General features: G+C 41.6%; 4 protein-coding genes across 10 annotated transcripts; 2 read left to right on the plus strand and 2 right to left on the minus strand.

The window, feature by feature from the left end:
* Positions 1 to 1,473: 1,473 nt before the first annotated feature.
* Positions 1,474 to 12,224, plus strand: ALDH12A1 (aldehyde dehydrogenase 12A1). Of its 3 annotated transcripts, none has more exons than XM_078576053.1 (17): positions 1,474 to 1,652; positions 2,237 to 2,316; positions 2,700 to 2,803; positions 3,016 to 3,083; positions 3,270 to 3,327; positions 3,423 to 3,536; positions 4,448 to 4,531; positions 5,402 to 5,506; positions 6,166 to 6,279; positions 7,188 to 7,319; positions 7,400 to 7,489; positions 7,678 to 7,767; positions 7,978 to 8,187; positions 8,287 to 8,397; positions 8,608 to 8,687; positions 8,776 to 8,928; positions 9,116 to 12,224. In XM_078576053.1, exons 1-16 carry the CDS (start codon positions 1,528 to 1,530, stop codon positions 8,912 to 8,914), a joined length of 1,704 nt encoding a protein of 567 aa, XP_078432179.1. In that variant the 5' UTR covers positions 1,474 to 1,527; the 3' UTR covers positions 8,915 to 8,928; positions 9,116 to 12,224. The 3 variants fall into 3 exon arrangements, with proteins under 3 accessions (XP_078432179.1, XP_078432180.1, XP_078432178.1); XM_078576054.1 differs by having other exon boundaries at positions 10,734 to 12,224; XM_078576052.1 differs by lacking the exon at positions 9,116 to 12,224 and having other exon boundaries at positions 8,776 to 9,029.
* Positions 9,405 to 16,405, minus strand: LOC144703786 (Tetratricopeptide repeat (TPR)-like superfamily protein). Of its 4 annotated transcripts, none has more exons than XM_078576048.1 (5): positions 16,040 to 16,405; positions 15,892 to 15,953; positions 15,630 to 15,789; positions 13,640 to 13,690; positions 9,405 to 12,223 (listed from the first exon to the last, which is right to left on the minus strand). In XM_078576048.1, exons 1-5 carry the CDS (start codon positions 16,125 to 16,127, stop codon positions 9,579 to 9,581), a joined length of 3,006 nt encoding a protein of 1,001 aa, XP_078432174.1. In that variant the 5' UTR covers positions 16,128 to 16,405; the 3' UTR covers positions 9,405 to 9,578. The 4 variants fall into 4 exon arrangements, with proteins under 4 accessions (XP_078432174.1, XP_078432176.1, XP_078432177.1 ...); XM_078576050.1 differs by having other exon boundaries at positions 15,716 to 15,802; positions 16,040 to 16,116; XM_078576051.1 differs by having other exon boundaries at positions 15,716 to 15,789; positions 16,040 to 16,115.
* LOC144703788 (zinc knuckle (CCHC-type) family protein) lies at positions 12,144 to 20,248 on the minus strand. Its single transcript, XM_078576056.1, has 10 exons — positions 20,041 to 20,248; positions 19,877 to 19,932; positions 19,587 to 19,749; positions 19,311 to 19,399; positions 18,937 to 19,069; positions 18,766 to 18,858; positions 18,579 to 18,681; positions 18,133 to 18,495; positions 13,640 to 13,690; positions 12,144 to 12,223 (listed from the first exon to the last, which is right to left on the minus strand). Exons 1-8 carry the CDS (start codon positions 20,182 to 20,184, stop codon positions 18,137 to 18,139), a joined length of 1,140 nt encoding a protein of 379 aa, XP_078432182.1. The 5' UTR covers positions 20,185 to 20,248; the 3' UTR covers positions 12,144 to 12,223; positions 13,640 to 13,690; positions 18,133 to 18,136.
* Positions 16,435 to 17,990, plus strand: TRZ1 (tRNAse Z1). 2 transcript variants are annotated; one of them, XM_078576057.1, is made up of 8 exons: positions 16,435 to 16,632; positions 16,713 to 16,875; positions 16,948 to 17,018; positions 17,085 to 17,180; positions 17,258 to 17,371; positions 17,525 to 17,593; positions 17,671 to 17,745; positions 17,823 to 17,990. In XM_078576057.1, exons 1-8 carry the CDS (start codon positions 16,435 to 16,437, stop codon positions 17,898 to 17,900), a joined length of 864 nt encoding a protein of 287 aa, XP_078432183.1. In that variant the 3' UTR covers positions 17,901 to 17,990. The 2 variants fall into 2 exon arrangements, with proteins under 2 accessions (XP_078432183.1, XP_078432184.1); XM_078576058.1 differs by having other exon boundaries at positions 17,826 to 17,990.
* Positions 20,249 to 21,214: the final 966 nt, after the last annotated feature.

Below are 21,214 nucleotides of genomic sequence, written 5' to 3' on the forward strand. Positions count from 1 at the left end.
ACGATGACATATTAGTCAAATAAGTAGGCCACTCTCTATGGATCGCTGGGGACGAGACTGTTTGGGGCCGAATGACCCAATTATCACCGCCTACTCATAAAAGCCATGGAGATACTAAAAAAATCATTAACAATTGATGGATGCTAGTCTTTTAAGGAAGTGGTTAATCAGTTCTCCTTGTAATTACATATATACGGCAACGAACAACATAGTAATTGTTTTTTATCCTGTCATGTTAAAGTATAGAAACATGAGATGAATTACAATTTAATCATTTAAGTGGATCCCTACCTATAATCTTTCTACGTTATTAATCTTCATGATAGCCTCAGGAGAAATATTCATTTAATATTTTTGTCAATCTCGGTTTTCTTTCAGGTTAATGAGAAAAATCGTAATACGTGCAATTTGATTGTAAGTCACTGCTTGTTGATTACTCTCCATACTTTCCTAAGAAGTTTTAGGACATTTTAAAATTCCTAAAATTTGTTGATAAAGTGTTGTAAAGTGACGGACATGCTGCTCAGACGTGATCGCGGCAAACTTAGAGGCTAGAAATGAAAGGAGAGGAAAAGCCACAAAAATGGCTAAACCTTCCTCGAGAATGTAAGGTGTTCAAGAGATGCATGAGTGTGTGCAATAACAACTCCGCGCAAGCAGATGATATTCTAATAAACCTAGGGAGAAGGCATCGAGACCGCTCTCATCACCCTTCTGTCGACACTCCATTTCCTCGATTCACAGGCCCAAATAAGAGATGACACTTTTAACGGCAATTAGTTAGGACAGCCTGAAACATCCCGCTATGGCCTGCACAAAATGTATACAATTCGTCACGTTATGGTCGTCTATCTTGTTCCTTTGCATTTTACATCGCTTTAATATTTTCGTATTACTACCTCTCCGTAGTTCTGCTTTCATGGAAAAAATTCCCAGTAATATTACCGCAGTACCAGCTCCAAGAAGAAGGAATAACAACAAAAAACTATTATGACCTGACTTTAGCCAAGATGGTAGCCGTATAATCTTGGTGGATGGTTGAACTCCCTCATTTAGAACTGAACATTACCACCTGATAAAAATATGGTCGCATGACTGCCGAGAACGTTGTCAGCAAAGTCGCCATCAATAGAATCTTTGTCACTTGACACCTCTTCCCATTGAGCATTGCCTAGTGCCCACACTGGAGAATGCATATTGGTGTGTGGAGAGAGACAACAGCGAAAGGAAACGGCCGGACGAACCTTCGTCCAGTCAATCGTCCAAAGCCCTGGACGGGACGATCTTTCGTCCTCGGACGAAACTACCGTCCCGTCCGCGTCCCTGCACTATCGTCCGAAGCCATCGTGGCAGTTAGTATTACAGGCTAAGGTTGACACGTGTCATACGGTTTATCCGACGTGGCTCAGAGGAGACGTACGAGCTATATAAACCTCGTTTCGACCGTCCGATCTGCGACGGTCTACTTATTTAAGAGTCTTCCTCTGCTTCTGTCCCGCTCTTTTTAGTTTGCGCGACAACTCAATCATGGAGAATTTGTGGTTGTTGTCTCTCTGCAGACAAGGAAGAAGATCAGAGCTCGCAAAGGCGTCCTTGACCTTCCTCGGACTTTCCTCAATCGCTTCGCAGCGCCATTTCTCCTCTTCATCAAGGTATTAAAACTTTTCGATCGAGTGAAACTTGATTCTGTATAGAGGCTGATTGATCCTGCATCAAATGATGCATAATTTAACATTTAGAAATCGTAGGTAATCCATCTCCACTCCTTTTTGTTCGTGTTTATTTCATCTGTCCTCGATCGAGCTTGATCTTAGCCTTCTCTTTTTTATTTCTGTTTTTTACGTTTGGATATCCTGTCATATCATCGTTCTCATCGCGCATATTGCGAAGTAATCGGCGTCTAACGCAATTATTCTTAGGAATGGTTTTTTCCAACGACCTTCTAATTTTGGCTGGAACAACAGAATACTCGGCCCTAGAGGTTTTGTAGCGGCGTTTTTTGTTATGTGGATTATGTATATTGTTGTTATCAAATTCCGGTGTCTTATTTCTCAAAGATATTCTCGCACGTGACGGATAAATGCCTCTCTAGTTTGAATACCCTAGTAGTTCAGCAAGAATTGTGGATTATTTGAAAGAATGGACTTAAATATTTTAAGTTATTTTTCAAACTTACTGATGTCACGAAATAAAAAACGCCCGACATTCTACTGAAAGCATGAGGAAAATCTTATAGGTCTTTCAATTTGCCTACGTTTGCTACGGTTTCTGCCGAACATATATCGGAGTCAGAACCGGCTGAAGTGCAAAACTTAGGTAAGGACTACGTAACTCTCCAAATATGTAGTTTACGGTTAGTTAAAGTTTTGTCAATATTTTCTCCTAATGATACATCAGCTTATGGCATTTCAAGAGTTAATGGTAGACATCGCCGTGATAATTGTTGCTTTCTTTCCATTCTAATTGGGCAAGAACATCTGGTTTATGCAGATATTGCTGTGCTTAGAAATTAGAGATGCCTCCATCTAGCCTTCACAGATAACACCCGTTTGATGTGTTTGGTTGTTTATTACGCCCACCGATCAGGAAAGATATTGTTTTGGCTGGATCTTGATTAGAAATGAGATACTTAATGGATTAAAAAAATAGAATTCTTTTCACCGCTCTTCAATCATAGTGTTCCTGATGGTTCATTTTAGTTCAGGGTGAGTGGATAAAGTCCTCCAGATGGAATTGGGTTGTTGACCCATTGAACGGACAACGTTTCATCAAAGTTGCTGATGTCCAGGATACTGAAATAAAGGTTTGCAACATTCATGAAGACTACAGTAGCTCTATGAAAATTTCTTTTACTTTCTCGATCTGATTACAGGTTTGAACATTTCTGAATTTCAGAGACTATCATCTTTTATTTTCCCTTTTATCTTTTAACTTTCTACTTTTATCATTGGATGTATTACATATCGATGGTGATTCATCGCTAGAAGGTACCCTAAGCTCACTCTTTTTGTGCAGCTTTTTGTGGAAAGCCTTTCCCAATGCCCCAAGTATGGACTTCATAATCCTATCAGAGCTCCGGAGAGGTCTCTTTCCTTCGGTTCATATACATACTGTATCTTTTGGTGACTTTTGGCTTCAAATGCTATCAGATTTTTCAAAAATGGGTGGTTTATGTTCTCCTAAAAAATTATCATATTTTCCTAAAAACACATTTTGTCTTCACCTTATTGATTTTTTTGTCTCCTCTCATTTGTAACTTCCATTTCCAGATATATTTTGTTTGGTGATGTTTCAGCAAAGGCTGCTCAGACGCTTTCTTTTCCTGAGGTAATTTTTCTTCAGTTTTTACTCTTATTGGAGTTGTGCGTCTCAAATGAATGAGCTGGATATATCTGAATAACCATTACTCCGGGAGACTTTAGGTATCTAGTTTCTTTTCTAAGCTTATCCAAAGAGTTTCGCCAAAGAGTTATGCTCAAGCTCAAGCAGAGGTACATGTCTCTCAAAAGTTTTTGGAGAACTTCTCGGGTGACCAGGTAATTGTCTAGTCTGTAGTTTTGTTTACTGATTATGATAAATATATTGGCATTCTTTAAATGTTTCTGATATTATCCCTGACCTTCTGTTCCGATCCCCATGGAGATCTAACAAAAATCAAGAAATGGACGAGGGATAGAGAGGAGAATATGAGAGGTGGAAGAGGTAAGAGAGAAGAAGAGAGAGCAATAGGTGGACAAAGTATCAAGAACCTCCGAATCGGGAGTTCTTGCCCTCACAAAAGCTGGATACAGCTACTCGTGCCAAGAAACCAAAGTGTGATCATTCATCAAAAGTCCCTCTAATGACCTTACAAGGGGTTATTTATAGTCCTACGATTTCAAGAATCGGTTATCTCATCAGGACTCTAACACCTTCCTGGTGACAATCTCGTCTTTTGGGCACTAGAGACATTCACACTCTTTCCTTTTTCATGTTCCCTTTAAATAGTGCAGCTGTCCCTTTAGGAGAGCAGCCAAGAAGTGGTACTAAGTTAGAGCTCCTTGTCTCTTCTCAACTCAACATCTCAGCCCAATCTCTCTCCCTCTATCTCCTTTTCACCACATCTTCAGGAAGCTCGTCTTTGGTCAGTCCCCTCTTCTGCCATTTGACCCCGGAAATCTCTCAATCTCTCGTCCCCCTCGCCTTCACATTTGTTGGACGTGGAACAGAAGCAAATTGAAACATTCCATTACTCCTTATTATGGAATTCCATTGAAGAAGACAATATGATCCGGTCGGATTGTATCAGTTTTCTCTTTACATAGAGATTTATTTGTAAACTTATTCTATTTGGGTTCTTATTTCTCCCATTTTCGACCATATTCCTATACGAGCGAAAGACATTGTTCTTTTCCAGGCAATCACTGTGATAACACTACATTCACGGTTGTCTTGATTGTCATTGCAGGTTCGCTTTCTTGCTCGTTCATTTTCTGTACCGGGTAATCATCTGGGACAAACAAGTAATGGATTTCGCTGGCCTTATGGTCCTGTAAGGATTTCTTCTTTTGTATATTTTTGAATCATTACTTGTCATAGTCACATAATGACTCGTGAGGACTCTAACAATGACATCTTTGATATTTTATGCTTGATTCCGGCATTACATATAATATAACGTCAATTACAAAAGTATCCATAGAATGAATATAATCTTCTATTTTCCTTTTGTCTGTTCAAGGTTCTTTTCCCAAACTCAGGTTAATTATACTCTAGTAATCGTAATATTATAATATAAATTTACAATATTCTGATTATATGCAATGAGAGAATATCTTTCATGGTTGGGTGACTTTTTCCTACTCGAAGTTGATAAATAAGTTGGTTCCGGAGGTTTGCACTGATTTGACTCCCGCCCAGGTTACCTTTAGGCCTCTGGAGAGGAGAGTGTGTTACTCATACATGCTAAAGTACCAGATATAGCTTACTCAAACTTGATCAAAACCTAGAGGCCATTCATAAACGGATGTTTACAATATTCAAATACAGGGAATAAAATCTTAAAATTGAATGAAAATATAGGTGTGGAGTGGGTAAAAAGGGCGTTTCCCAAAAATGCGGAAGTTGCATGGGAAGATAACAGCATCACATGGTAGAACTCTATAAACACTGGTGCATCCTCTTTGGCTACAATTCCCTATGTTCACATACTGCTCCATACTCGAGAGAGTATCATTATTTCTTTCGAGTTTTCCTTGATTCTGCATTGTTATTCTCACTTTATGGATTGGGGTTTAATCGGGTGTATAAAAAAATCCGACCATTGCAATATTATCCTCTTAGAAGTGCCTTGTGTTTCTCGACAATTATTATGACTAATTTTTTTATTTATATTGTTTATTAATTTTATGTCACTTTACAGGTGGCCATTATTACACCTTTCAATTTTCCCTTGGAAATTCCTCTACTACAAGTGATGGGTGCTCTCTACATGGGCAACAAACCAGTGCTTAAAGTGGACAGTAAGGTGCGCTATTGATTCGGAAGAATCTTCATTTTAAGACAATTTAAACACCCCATATGGAGGACATAATATTTTTTGAAAAAAATCATATGGTGCTAGTACTTCGGCTGCTTTTGTTATTTCGTTCCTGAACACACAACTAGCCTTGATCTCTATAGATTTCATTGAATTTTGCAAGCTCAAACATGTTTAGTATCTTGGTGAACAGTCATTTCTTGCAAGCTCATTCCAATTGCTTTCAGGGCAATAATTTATTCTCTCGTGCGGCGTTCATAGATTAAAGCCTTTTTTATTAAGTTGTCTTTTTAAGGAAACCTTTGAAAGATTGATAGTTCCCTCAGCCCTTCTCTACTTTCCTTGTTCTTCATGTACATCTAGGTTTATAAACTCCAAGTAACCAGAAGAGACCTAATTGGTCTTTCCCTTCATCTGAGACTCGAAGAGAAGGGTTCACGAATTTTGTGGGATTCACTAGGATTAAATAATATCAACTTACTGAGAGACAGAGAGGGGTTTCTTATTTAAGTCTTGTTCAGGTTTGACTTCCTGTTCCTCTCTTCCCTCCTCTCATCCCAAAAAAAAATAGAAAATTTCTGATCAGATAGTCAAAAAAATTAGGAAAACGTTGGTACCTGTAATTAAGTAACATGCGATATTTTCAGGTGAGTATTGTGATGGAGCAAATGATACGCCTTCTTCACAGTTGTGGGCTTCCATTGAAAGATGTTGACTTCATTAATACTGATGGTGCCACAATGAACAAGCTATTGATGGAGGTTAGAATTCGGGGACTTACTTTATTGAACTGTGTTTCTTTCTCGTATGATAAAGCCATGTTTGTGAATGGATTTGTGCCAGAACTAATCAGATGGATTACATGAAGAGCATCTACTATATAAAAGTGCTTGTTTTTACTTGTTTTCAATTACATTTAATTTTTTGAGGGAGGCCAAAGTCAACCCAAGACCCATAACAGATATAAAATTTACAATATATGACCTCCATAGAATCTTACATCAGTACTGACACTTTACCTTTTTTGATGGATCAGAAAAGAGATTACCCATTTGAGTATCTGGCGATTTAGGACATTCCCTGATAGTTGGAGAACAAGGTAAAATTAAAGCTTCCCTGAAGAAGGTTTCGGGCAGAAGGGAAGTCAACAATAAAAAGACTACGACAGGCATCCTCCAGCAGAGTTAATGATCAATATGGAAAATCCACTCATTCAATATAAGGAATGAGGCCTTATAAATGAGGATATCAGATTTGGAATAGGATACTGATCAACCATGATTTTTTCAAATATTGATCCTGAATTGAGTTTTCTGGTTAACGTACTATATTTCTCTTCCAGTATATTTTTACTAAAAGACAGAATCCTGTTAAATGAGGATATCAGATTTGGATTAGGATACTGATCAACCATGATTTTTTAAAAATATTAATCCTAAACTAAGTTTTCCAATTAATTTCCCATATTTCTCTTCTTGAGTGTTTTTACTAAAAGTCAGAATCCTGTTCTTACTGGCACGTCGTTAACATCGCTTAGGATCCTGCTCTGTACAAGAACGCTGAGAATTGTACATTCAAGTCAACGAATCAATCGATTAACTCATTATCAATAGTGTTAGTAGAGGATGTTGATAAAAATAACCGACTAATATCTCATTAATTTTACCAGGCAAAACCATCGATGACTCTCTTTACTGGAAGCTCACGAGTGGCAGAAAAACTTGCCGGTGATCTAAAAGGCAGAATTAAACTAGAAGACGCTGGATTTGACTGGAAAATTCTGGGCCCAGATGTTAAAGAGGTAGCTCCTCTTTGAATCTATAGAACAGGCTACCCCTCTGTGAGTTTTGTAAAACCCATTCTCTGTGACCATCTTATCAGGTTGACTACGTTGCCTGGGTATGCGACCAGGACGCCTACGCTTGCAGTGGTCAAAAGTGCTCCGCTCAGTCGATTCTTTTCATTCACGAGGTAAACTTAGATGTGAAGAATAATTTCAGGAAGTTTATTTCTCTCCCAAAAAACACGATTTTCTTAAACCTATCCGAGCAGGTGGGGTTCCTCGTTGAACCATGGGCCAAAGTTAATCTACAGAACTTAGTCATTTTCAAGTCTACAAAATCTATGTCCAAATGCAATTCGGATGTAATTTGATGCAGAATTGGAGTTCAAGTGCACTGTTGTCGAAAATGAAGTCGCTTGCGGAGAGAAGGAAACTTGAAGATCTAACAATTGGGCCCGTGCTGACAGTAAGTCACCAGTCTTGACTCTAAAAAATTTCTTACGAGATGTATAATACATTTTTCTTAACACATCGGCATCAGCTCATCTCGCGATTAACGTATTTTCTTTTCCTGGAAACCAAAATTTTGTTTAAAAAAAAGGGTATTAACAACTGTCAAAACTCAGGCCACTCTGACAGTTGCTGACGGGTTCTTTTACTGTGTTTGTTTCTTCAGGTGACCACTGATAGCATGCTAGAACACATTGAGAACTTGCTGCAGATTCCAGGATCAAAGGTTCTGTTCGGAGGCAAGCCCTTGGAGAACCACTCCATTCCCAGCATTTACGGCTCGCTGAAACCAACTGCGGTATTCGTCCCTCTTGCGGAACTCGTCAAGGAGGGACATTTCGAGCTAGTAACAAAGGAGATCTTCGGACCTTTCCAGGTGATTTCTAAAATTTATTTTCTGCTTTATTACTAAAATGTATTGTTTTCCAAAACAAGAAAGATAGCATCCTGACATCCCCATTTGTAACTGACCCAGATTGTCACTGAGTACAAAGACGATCAACTGTCTCTGGTTCTGGATGCTTGCGAACGGATGCATGCACACCTTACGGCGGCCGTAGTCTCCAACGATGTTCTATTCCTGCAGGCAAGACCTTCTAACCTAATTCCTGATTTCATCTATGCATCTCTTACTTCACCCAGGATTAAATTCATGCTGAATCTGTTGATCATGTTTAAACGTACATCACACCACAATGGACGGACCACCCGTTCTGGTACCATGTCTTCGAGACGATATGATGTTGATGTTGATTTAACTTGTATCAAGATTTGACAGTTATTTTTTCGCATGTAGGAGGTACTGGGTAGGACGGTCAATGGGACGACCTACGCTGGGATGAGGGCGCGCACGACTGGCGCCCCCCAGAACCACTGGTGAGTTAAAAACTCTCTATTTCTCTCTCTATGTATACGTATACCGTGGGGAAGGAAAAGTGAGGTTTGGTAACAATGTCGGGTGCAGGTTCGGACCCGCCGGGGATCCGAGAGGGGCAGGGATTGGCACGCCGGAGGCGATAAAACTTGTGTGGTCATGTCACAGGGAGATAATCCACGACGTCGGCCCTCTACCGCGCAATTGGACCATCCCTCCACCAACTTGACAACTTTCCAACAGGTATTTCTTACTTTCTATCTCTCTCTCCTCTCACAGGCCCCTGGATTCTCAAAATGCGGTTCACTACCGGAGAAAAAAAAAAGGCACCACATGAAAACTTTTATTAGGCTCTCCTTGACGACCTTTAAATAAAACTATACAAACCCACTTTGATCCACGATTAAATCATATAATCGTGGTATTGCAGATGGAAATCACTTATGCTCACAGATGAAGACTTAGAGAGCATAGTGCAGATATCTGAGTTTGAGTGGGTTAAAACAAAACTACCCCAATACTGAAGGTATACTTTAGCTTATCCTTGAATGCTAACATAAAAGATCTAATTCGGCGATTGAAGATTCATTTACCCTAAAATCTTCAAAAAGAAGATAAAAACCAATCTTTTAGGAGAACAACATACGTTTGACCTAGTATATATACACAACATATGATGATGCTGCTGCATCAGTGACTGGGAGAAACTATGCCAATCATCAGAGGAAAAAAATAAATAAATTATTTGAAGAAAAATATACAAAGCGAGGACAAATTAGAAAACTTACCACGAAAATATACATAGCGAGGACCAATTAGAAAACTTACCACGAGCTCTTCTTGATGAACTTCTGAATAAAAATTAGAGAATCCAACTTTCATCGGCGATAAAATTAAATACTCCTAGCATTGCGCTGGGACTTGGCCATCTCCCTCAGCACTGCACCAACGACACCGGCAAGCTCAAGGCACTCGGCCTTGTGCAACGCGTCAAGAAGAAGAACACAAGACTTGGCAGAGATCTGGCAACCCCTCGTCCGGGCCTCCTCGAAAACCCTAAACCCCTCCGCTGCCCTGTTCGCGCTGCTCAGCCCCTCTATCATGGTATTATAACAAACCGCATCAGGAACCCCGCCTAAGGACTTAAACTTCTGGAAAAGCCCGCTTGCCTCGGCCACATTTCCAGCCCTGGCGAGCCCAGAAATCATCGTTGTGTACGACACCACGCTAGGCTTAATTCCCTGCTTCTGCATCTCCTGCCACAGTACAAAGGCCTTGTTGTACTTCTGCACTTGGCAAAGTCCATTGATTAGCATGCTGTAAGTGTGAACATTAGGTGCGCACTTCACGTCTTTCATGGACTGGAAGCAGACCAGGGCCTCACTTATCTCCTTCGCCTTCACCAGCCCACCAATTAGGCTGTTCCAAGTGTAAACGCTCGGAGTCAGACCCTTCTGCATCATCTCCTCCATGACTAGGTACGCCTCGTCTACTCTCCCCACTTTCCCAAACCCGTCAATCAGACTGCTGTAAATAATTACATTCAGCTCTATCGGCTGGGACTTTGCTTCTTCGAACAGCATGTAGGCTTCATCCAAACGGTCCATCTTGGCCAGCCCATCAATCACGGACCCGTATGTCACGACCGTCGGATGATGCCCCTGTGCCTTCATCTCCTCCAGAAGCTCGTACGCCGTGTTCACTTTCCCTGCCTTGCAGAATCCATCAATGGCTGAATTGTAGGCTAGAGTGTCCAGTGCGCATCCCTCTTCCTTCATGGCATTGAACAGCCCGCAAGCTTCCCGGGCCAGGCCAACTTTTGTGAGCCCATGTATTAGAATTGAGTAACTTCGGGCATCGGGCCGGAACCCACTCTTCTTGATGTCCTCAAACACTTGACGGCCCAGCTCAATTTCCCCGGCTTTCAGCACACAATCCATGTAAGTGTTGAAAAGAGTGAGATCAGGACGGCAGCCTCTGCGCCTCATTTCTTTATAAACCTTGTGCCCGTCTTCCTTCCTGCCGCATCTGAAAAAACTTCTTATCAGGGAAGTGTAGACGACTACGTTGGGGGGTAGACCAGAGTCCAGCATCTTCTCAAACAAGGCATACGCTTCGTCGACCCGGTCATTCCTCCCCAGCCCGTCGATCAGAGAACAAAAGGTGAAGGAATTTGGACGGCAACCCTTCTTTTGTATGGTGTCAAAGATTTGAACTGCTTCATCGACCTTCCGTGCCTTGCACAGTCGGTCAACCATTATGTTGACCGTCAGAACGTTGGGGAACAGACCAGATTCTTCCATGGTGACCAAAAGCTCGTGCACAGACTTGAGATTCCCTTTCAAAGCAAGCATGTCGATGAGAATGTTATATGTTGACATATTCGGTCCGGCATCTTTCTTCATCTCTTCGAAGACACGTGTCGCTTCGTCGACCATCCCTTTCTTCCCAAGGCAGGTGAGGATGGAGTTATATGCCACAACACTAGGCCTGCACCCCTTCTCTCGAAGCCTCTCGAGTAACGCATAAGCATCGCGGAATCTGCCAGCAGAACCATAGCCCATTATCATGGTATTATAAGCATAAGCGCAAGGAACTCTCCTGCCAGCTTCCATCTGCTCAAACAAATCGATTGCTTCATTAAGTCTGTTGCACTTGCAGAGGACACCAATCATGCTTGTATATGACACATCATCAGGTGTGAGCCCTCGGGCCTTCATCTCATGGAAGAACTTCCAGGCCATGTCCACCTTGCCCACCTTGCCGAAACCGTCAATGCAGACGTTATATAGAACAAGGTCTGCATCATAGGAGTCTCTTTTCATCTGATCCAGCAAGGACAAAGCGGCATCCAGCTGTCCTTTCTTGGCAAAAACCCGGATAAGAGTGGTGAATAACTGCACGTTGACTTCGTAACCGATCTCTTGCATCTGATGGAACATGGAGAGAGCGAGATCGGCCTCTTGAGAATCGGCAAGGGCACCGATAAGTGTAGTATATGCCGAAAAAGCCGGTCGGAACTTGAATTTACGAAGAGATTGTATCACCTCAACTGCCTGTTTCAGCATACCACTGGCGATGAAGCTAGAGACCATCTCCACACAGGTGTCATTCAGTGGCCCGAATCCAGCTACACTCATCGATTCCAGAATCTTTTCCAAATGCTCAGGATTCTTGGCATTAGCTATCAACTTAAGGATTGAGTTGTATGCTTCGGGCGCCAGGGATTGTCCTGTTCTGCTTTCTACCCACCAGAAGAAATTTATAGCACACTTCGGATCCTTGAGGTTCCTCAGAACGTCATTAACAAACCCAGGACGAAGAAGATCGTAGTTCTTTGACGAGAGGGTGTCCTCCAAGGCTGGGCCCCATGCCTCACGTGACAGAATACGGCAAATGTCGTTGACTTCGTCAGAAGGAAGCCTTTTGGCAGTAGACTCTCTATTCGGTTGGCATGTAGAATCCCCATTCGACTTTTGATTAGTGGCATAGAAGTGGCGGTGCAATTGGAAGAACAACACCCCTCTCCTTGGACCTCCTGTATTTAATCCAGGACATCATGACAAGAGAACGAGTGGAATTCAAGATCAGAATAATGTATAAGGCATTTTCTAAAAAAACTGAATAACCACTCTGCGTGTTGTTTTAGCCTAGAAGAGAAACTTCAGAATCATAACACAAATTTAGCGCGGTTTTCCCTGTTAGATTCAAATAATGGATGGAACTTTTTCACGAGATAGCTCAACAGTAACAGAATAATCCTCAAAGTTTTCTTCTGACTTTTGGGACATGAAACAACAATTTTAATTCCAGCAATATCAGTTATAGGCATACAGAAAACAAATGGTAAATAGTATAGAAATATCTGATATTGAGCAGTATTCACCAGGGAAGAAAGTGTGTTTTGATGATAATGCCACAAGATAATCAGAATAACTTAGAAAGCTCATGAAAATCACGCCAGACAAGAACACTTAGAGGAGAAATGAAAACATTTGGTCTATCCAGAAATTCGAGGACAAGGAACTGAAGGTTGCAGCATATCATGAGAGAAAAACGAGTGAGGATTTAAGGGATGATAATTATTTGATAAAGACATGAAAATATACTATAAAATTTTTGCGAGAGAAGTCAATAACACGGGAAGTACGATCTTAAAAAGCGACGGACGCATGCGTCGTCAACCTTTTGATGAAGCTGAGATGTACGGGAGCTGAGATGTATGGCATTTCCGTGAAGAAAACCAGTTTTCATAACGGCAGTTCACTATGGTGATATAGTTGTCATTGTAGAACATCTTTCTGGCAACGAACGTTATGAATCTCCAGACTCATCGTCTTCACTGATTTTATTAACTTCAAGCTAAAAAAATCTTCATTTCCTTTGATTGACGAACATGTTTACACACGAATGAAATAGACATATTTATACAGTTTCATTCTTCTTTCACACCTTTCATAATAAAAACTGGACGCCTAGCTGAGTGAATCATATGAATGAAAGTGCAATTCTGGTCATCCTTCGTCGTATGTTAAGAAAACTTTTTAGGACGTCGTAATTATATCATGAAATTTTACTAGTTAATTAGTACATCATATCACCAGGTTAAGTCAGAAACGCCAAACTCCGACATTGACAGATGATTTACATAAGTGCCTTGAAAATTCTCCCATGATTTTTCCCCTGGTCTTACATGGCGGTTCACATACTCGATATGCCTTTTACAGATTCGTGAATGAGATAAACTTCCTTGCCAGATGAACCTGATAGGGTAAGAAATTCTTATTGCAACAGCGGGCTAGTTATCACAGCAGTCTGGCTCAGTGTGGAAGCTTTGAATAATGATGCATTTCAGTAGGACATTATAGAAGTACGAATAGTTTTTTAATGTTTTTATTCACACAAGCATACGAGTATTTAAAACTTGGGAAATCTGATCTGCAAAACGACATACCAAAAATTTGTTCGGCATGAGGCCCTCTTGGTATCCAAGCATGCAAGGAATCTGTAGAAAAGGGAAAAAAATTATAAAAATGGATAAATGAAGATTATGAAAATATCGTTTTACAAGAAAACATGTGATATCTTTTTAAAGACAACGAGAAAAATGTAATAACTTCGATTATTGAATGAAATGGAAAGAAAAATAAAATCATAGGATGCTCAAAAGGCGGTACACGGACGCCTTCTAGAAGAAAATACTGATGACCTTTCTTTCTCTTAAAAGTCTATATTGAAGTTGAATTATAACATCACAAAGTAGCTTATTACAAGAAAGAATTATAATCCTATCACATGATACCAAATATATAGTACATGCAAAGGCATGCAAATATGTATAAACATGATACCAAAGACGAGATTACAGGTGGAAAAGTTGTGGGCATAACCTCTAACAAGCGAGCACTAAAAGACTTGTCATTTCACATACTTTACTGTTAAAAGATAAAAAGAACACAAACGTAAGCTAAGTAGATAATTGGGAGTTTTTAAATCACCACAGTGTGTGTATTACTTTAATATGTATTTTATTTTTGCAATGGCTTACAGATAATTATTCCACCTTGTGACCTGCGGATAAATAATGGTTGCTATCTATGTGCTCTATCCGTTTACCCACCCTGCCCATGATTGAGGGACATTCTTTCGTTCAAACAGTCTGATTAAGTACCCCTCTTGTGAGAGGGCCCGGCATGTGTGTTTTATGAATGCATGTGATAAGTGATAATAGTCGTAACCCCACCCTTAAGTGAGGATCATGGTAGGGCTAAGGCAAGGGGAAGGTAGCAGGTAATCCTCTTTGTCGGGGCTTGAAACAGCTGATTCAGATTTCCAGAGACTATCTGTGGGTTTTTGATGCGTATTTTGAATGAATAATTTGATTTTCTGGTGAGTTTGGTTCTTGCTTGGTTCATTCTATCCATTTCCTTATTTGGCCCAGTGACACTGATACGTTCTTTAATAGAATGTATCGGGGGAGACTTAAGAAAAAAGGGGGAACAACCGGAGTCATGTACGGGGAGGGTCGCACATGCAACACCTCCTTAAAGAGCTACCTGCATGGAAAGACAGGCACGGGGATACTTTACAACAGCGACCAGAGGCTGGAGCAGCAGGACACCACTGCAGCCGGAAGAGTTCATTGTTTTGTTTAAACACAATGAGTGATCATCATTGTGAATACCATAATCGCTCACAACTAGGAATGGTTAGAAGTGCACTTAATTGCTGAAGAGCTAGATAGGACCACTTTGAATTAGGACGCACTAATATGAAGCTTCTAACCATTTCGCATGTATTAGAAAACATTAAAGCTGTTATTCATTACCTCGAACATAAAAATTGTGTGATACAAACATTGTTTTGTTTAAAAATAATTAGATTAACCGACAACATTTTACAACGGTTTCCAGAACAGGGTTCATAAGACAGTAAGGTTTTCCTGAACCTCTCTCCTACTTATGTACCCTTAGAATCGAAATTCTATCTCAAAAGTTATCAGAGAGACGAAAATCGGGAATCGGCTATTCCTAAGAAATATATAATGTTTATAAAAGACGTTTCAACACCAATGAAATTTGCATCAATTACAGAAAAGGCAAAATAAAACAAAACTTGAACCAGAGATGACCGTAAAGGAAAAATTGCATAGATAATCAAAAGGCCTAGTATGCTGGACAAGTAATACATGTCACTAAGGTTGATAGCCCTCAAAAAGGGACACATTACTTCCCTCAACTAGAAATGTTTTCTGCTCGCTCTACAGAAGCAAATTTATGTCATTACCGATGTGCCAGTCTTGGAACAGATAAAATCATTCAAAGAAGTTTCAAACCAACGAAGATGGTGTCTCAGAAGTAAAAATAGGCGGTCTCAATTCTCCGTTCCATAACCAAAACTTAGAAGTTTTCATTAATAATGTAACCACGGGAAAATTCATTAACCTAATTCAGGTACAGAATGAGAACTCTTCAAACAGACAGAAGCGGTCGTTGACTTCAAAAACTCGACATTGGTAATCATCGTATACCTAGATTGCGACATAAACGGACAAGACGTCTTCGTAGACTGCTCAGTTCCATCTCTCGGGCTCCCGATCAGAGCCTGCAATGGAACCCTAGACAAAAAAGTGACTTCCAAGGAGTCCAAGCATGAAAATATTTCATCCATTATAAGAGACAACCATCGCTGGGAATGGCAGTTTACCAGTCTATCTCCGACTATGCCCCGAAAATTGCTTTTCCGCAACACGACCGACCGAGTAAAACCTAAAAAATTAAGCAGAGGAAAAATTCACATTTCCAGCGATCCAACCCGAAATTCTACCAAAAGCAAGCCACGGCACGACACATACCTTCTCCGACAAAGCCTAAATCCCGGCAAATCCCTGCGGCACATCGCGCCGCGATTTCTTCCTTCCACCGATACCCAGCGAAGAACATCACCAAACATGCTCTCGAAAAGCACTACCACGAAGCAACAGTCTCCGTTTCATCCATCGCCGGGAAGGTAGAAAAGCAGCAGGCTTATACAGGGTTTTACCCTTCTCTCATAAAACGTAGCGCACAAACTTCTAATTACACCGACGTAACAGGACGGTGTTTGGTCAGTATCCCGTCACATAATAAGGGACGAGACGGAAGACGGATAATCCGTCATTCCTCTCCCTGCAAATAAAGGCTTCTTCTTCTTCTTCTTCTTCTTCAGCTCAGTCTTCAATCTTCATTACACATTTCCTTTTTGGACGCCATGGCGGCAGAGGCAGGAACGAAGAAGGCCAATCGCCTGGAGATCGAAGGGTATCCGATAGAAGGACTTTCCATCGGAGGACGCGAGACTTGCGTCATCTTCCCCACGCTAAGGCTTGCCTTCGACATCGGCCGGTGCCCCCAGCGCGCCATCTCGCAGGAATTCCTCTTCATCTCCCACGGCCACATGGATCACATAGTAATCCCATCCCTCAAACCCATCTCCTCCCCATCCGGACCGTTCGTTCCGTAATCAGAACGATGGAATCAACGTTCCAGGGAGGCCTGCCGATGTACGTCGCCACCCGCGGACTGTACAAGATGAAGCCGCCCACGATCTTCGTCCCGCCTTCTGTGAAAGACAATGTGGAGAAGCTCTTTGAAGTGCACCGAGCGATGGATCAGTCCGAGCTGAACCATCGTCTTGTGGCTTTGGAAATAGGTCAGAATAAGGTTATCTCACTGTCTTCGTTTACAGTGATGAATGGGTGTTGATGTAGGTTTGTGTTTTCAGGGGAGGAGTTTCATCTAAGGAAAGATCTCAAAGTGAAAGCGTTCAGAACTTACCACTCGATCCCTAGCCAGGTGAGTGAATCTCTTCGGCTGATTGCCATCGTCTTTGTCTCAACACGGTTTGTGGGGTTGTGCTAGGGTTATGTGATATATAATCTGAGGCATAAACTAAAGCAAGAGTACCTGGATCTCCAAGGGACGGAGATCAAGAAACTGAAGTTATCCGGTGTGGAGGTTTGTTTTTCTTGGACTCTATGAATAGGATGATGATCGGAGAGATATTTCGGATCCTCATCTTCATTGAATCATAGGTAACTGAGACGATTTCATCGCCGGAGATTGCTTTCACCGGGGATACAATGTCCGATTTTATATACGACGATGAAAACGTCGACGCCCTCAAAGCTCGTGTTCTTGTGATGGAGGTCTGCTCTATTTTTAGCCACCTGAAATCTTCGTTCATTGGGAAAAAAAAAACGAAAGGGAATTGTATATTTCTGGACTACGCAGAAAGAAAATCATTCGAATCAAGAACATATCGATTTGAATGTATTATAACAAGCTTACGTTTTTTCCAGAGCACCTTCGTCGATGATTCGATGAAGATAGAGGATGCAAGGGACTACGGCCACACCCATCTGTTCGAGGTTGGCCCTACTTCATCACACAGTTTTTTTGAAGGACTCGAACTGTTTGAGCCAAGCTACACTACTTTTTATTGCAGATTGCTCGATGTGCCGAGAAGTTTGAAAATAAAGCCATTCTTCTGATCCATTTCTCTGCTCGATATCATGCCGAGGTGAGTCCATTAGACATCATGATTTTAAGATATCTTTTGTAATCCCTCTTTCCATCTTATTAAATGTGTTTTCCTAGCAGGAAATCCAGGCTGCCGTTTCGAAACTGCCTCCCCTTTTGTCTGGCCGAGTGTTTGCCCTCACGGAAGGCTTCTGATCTATTAAAGTATGCAGCTTATATGTAAATTATGACACAAAACAAAGATCATGTTCTAGCATTCATTTATACATTCATTTCTTCAGAAAACCTTATTATTTACTCTCCGCCAAGTGATTCTAAAGTCACCGGTGAACATGCTATAATGATACGTGGCCAGCATCATACCCATCTATAAAAACTTTACTATAAAACATAAAAAGAATCAAGCTCTGGATCAAATCAAACGTACCATTTTAGTTTAAATTGTGGTCTTCTTTACGCAGACATGTTCTGCTATTGTGCCCTTTTCCGAGGCAAATTCGGCAGGAATAAGTTTTCAAACTGTCAGATATTAGATTGACTTTGACCTTATTGGAAGTTGACTTTCTTAAGGAGCATGTCCTCCGGTTGTGGCCCTCTTGCCCGCAAAGCTTGCATCTGTGTTGGCAGCTTTCAGCCCGAGCAACATTCTTTGGACATGTTCTCTTATTATGACCTTCCTCCCCACATATGCGGCAATGGAATTGTCTCTTTCCGGACCCCTTACTCAGAGACGGACAGTAGTGTCTCCTGTGGCCTTCTTCCCCACAGTGACTGCAGAAATACTTCACTCCTATACCAGGACAAAAAAATAGTTTGTATTAATATTCCCTACGCGGTAGAAACCCTTGAAATTTTTCATAAATTGGTCCTTGCCTTTCATGGATAGGCTTCTACTTTTGCGGTTTTCCGGGTCGCTGAAGAAGGCTTTCATGGCTTCGGAGGCTTGCTTCCTCGCTTCCGGTGTTCCCTTGGTTTTCTGGAATTCGCTTTTAATTAGATTCGATCAGATTATATCAAGCATTCTAGTCAGATTTTGATCGTCTGAGCCTAAGTTTAGAACCTTGATTGCTGCTACTCTTTGAGCATGCAACGTAGGGTTGCGATGTATGATCCGCATTCTCTTGCTAAAGAGACCTGTTTTTGCGTTGAGACTCTGCAATCGAAAGATTTAGTTGAGAAGATTGAAGGATGAAAGACGTAGAAATGTGGAAGCAGATTTTTGAAAGAAAACCTTTAATGATCGGCTAATCTTTCGGCCAACTTCAGGGGATGGTGATTGATACACCCGCTTGGACTTTCTGGCGACGGCCACCTCTATATCAAGATTATCAACATCATCATCCTCCTTCACTTTGAGAGGGGAGCTGCGAAAAATAGCGTCGAATTTTCGACGAAGAAAGTTTGATTTATAATGAGGCCGCAAAATAACTTGTAATATCAACCAATTTCCTCCTTAAACGCACTGAATTGTATGGCAGAAACTAGTTAGCTTTCAAATACTGGAAAATTGGAAATGAGTTTTTTGCTGAAAATACTGGAAAATAATTATTGTTATGCTTTCTGTTCCAATTAAGACAGAGCTGAAAGACGAGAGCGGATTGACACCTTGATCGGGCTTTCTCCCAGGGTCTCTCGTCAATCGACTCCTCCCAAATAACACAATCTCCAAGACATTTCTGGCATGTTTTTAGACCCTGAGATGCATTGTAAGAAGACGATGATTATTTTGATCAACCCTGTCTTTCATAAAATTGTTCTCTTCTCTGAAGATATAACCCAAAGATATTAAAAATGTCAAGAACGGAAGCATCCAAAAGCCAGAGGGAGAGAAACGCGACTTGCAAAGACTTGCTGGGGGAGAAGAAAAGCAACGAAAGGCACCTTGCCATTACATTCCGAACAGTCCGCTCGTGGTCCTTCGATCCCGCATTCAGTGCAAGGCGTATAGCCTCTTCCTCTGCAAGTAGGGCAAGGCAGTTCTCTGATGTACTGTCCATTTGGTCCAAACCAGGACCTCAGTTTTGGCGATTCGGAGATGAACTTCCTGCATCGAAATCAATCAAACGGCCACACAAACCGACGAGAATCAACCGACGAAACAAGCACGCATTATCATATTGAGGACCAAATGCATCTCATATTAGTTCTTAAACTCGGTTGAAACGGCGTACCTCGATTGGATATCCACCTCCAATTCAAGTAGGTCTCTCGAAGGATCGTAATCAAGCTGCGGAGCAGAAAATCGGCAACAATTTCAAAAAACGAAGTACGCGGGATAGTCAATTCACAAATATTCCAGTCCAAATCGAAATTCAACATTACAACACCCCGGTACCTGACGATCTCCAGAGGAAGAGATTCGTCTGGGGACAATTGGACCGCCGCCTCTGCACCGGACGAGAGTACGAACGCGAACGCAGATCTGCCATCTGAGAACGGAGATGCAGATCTTAGGCGAGCAACTCTTCACAGCCAACATTTCACAAGCTTCAACCCGCGGGAAACCGCCGATAAGAATCCGACTCAGTTCAAATCGAGAGGGATGAAGAAAAACAATGAATTAGCCTAAAAAGGGGGGCAGGCGTTTGGGTTATATACCTCGTGGATGCGGGCTGTACACGTCAGCAAGCCATCTCAGAGCTTGCCGATCGTGCTGGCGGCAACCAACTTAATCTCTGACAGGGACGGATGACGATCCGTGATGGACGGGGACATGATGAAAGTTTCATCATGTCACCGTCCCGTCACACGTCCAAGGATTTTGGAAAAATTTGTCACGTCCGCGTCACCGTCATGGTTTGCGGCATCCCCGTCATGTCCCCGTCACCGGACGGCATCACCGTCACGTGCAACGGTAAAAACAACCATGCGGAGGAGAGAGAATTGGAGGGGCATATCTCCAATTATCTTTGGACGGCATCCCTTTGTGTGCGTGAATTAATGCAGGGACTTTTCTGCAAAATGCCAAGAAATCGAGTTAGTGACACCACGTGGTGAAATCTCAGCCGTCGAAAATCTCAAATCTAACAATTTTTAAGCTTTTTGGTCATTTTAAAAAATCCGTCACAGCCGTCATCTGTGATGGCCGTCCCGTCACATCACTCATTCGAGGCCCTCCGTCACCGTTACATCACCGTCACGCCCAGTTCGTCATCTGTCACCATCACCGTCATGGGCCCCTAATTTCATCAACGTCACCGGGACGTCATCTGTCACGTTGCTATCACCGTGACGCGATGGATGATGGCTGTCGTTCCCTAATCTCAGAGGGCGCTATCCACGTTGATCAATAGAATAGGCCCAATAACCCCTGAAAACAAACTCTGGCTTATAACATCCAAATACGATAACGCACAATAATTGTCACAGCAAAAGTTATCTTGATGTTTTGGCAGTGATATTTAATGGGTTTGGAATCAAACTAACTAAATATATTAAATTAAATATCATTTGAAGCTGAACATTGTTTCGAGTTGAAGGTTATGTTTTGATGAATATTTGAAGTGGCC

Source organism: Wolffia australiana, chromosome 5 (genome assembly GCF_029677425.1).
Source record: "Wolffia australiana isolate 7733 chromosome 5, ASM2967742v1".
NCBI classification, from domain to species: Eukaryota; Viridiplantae; Streptophyta; class Magnoliopsida; order Alismatales; family Araceae; genus Wolffia; species Wolffia australiana.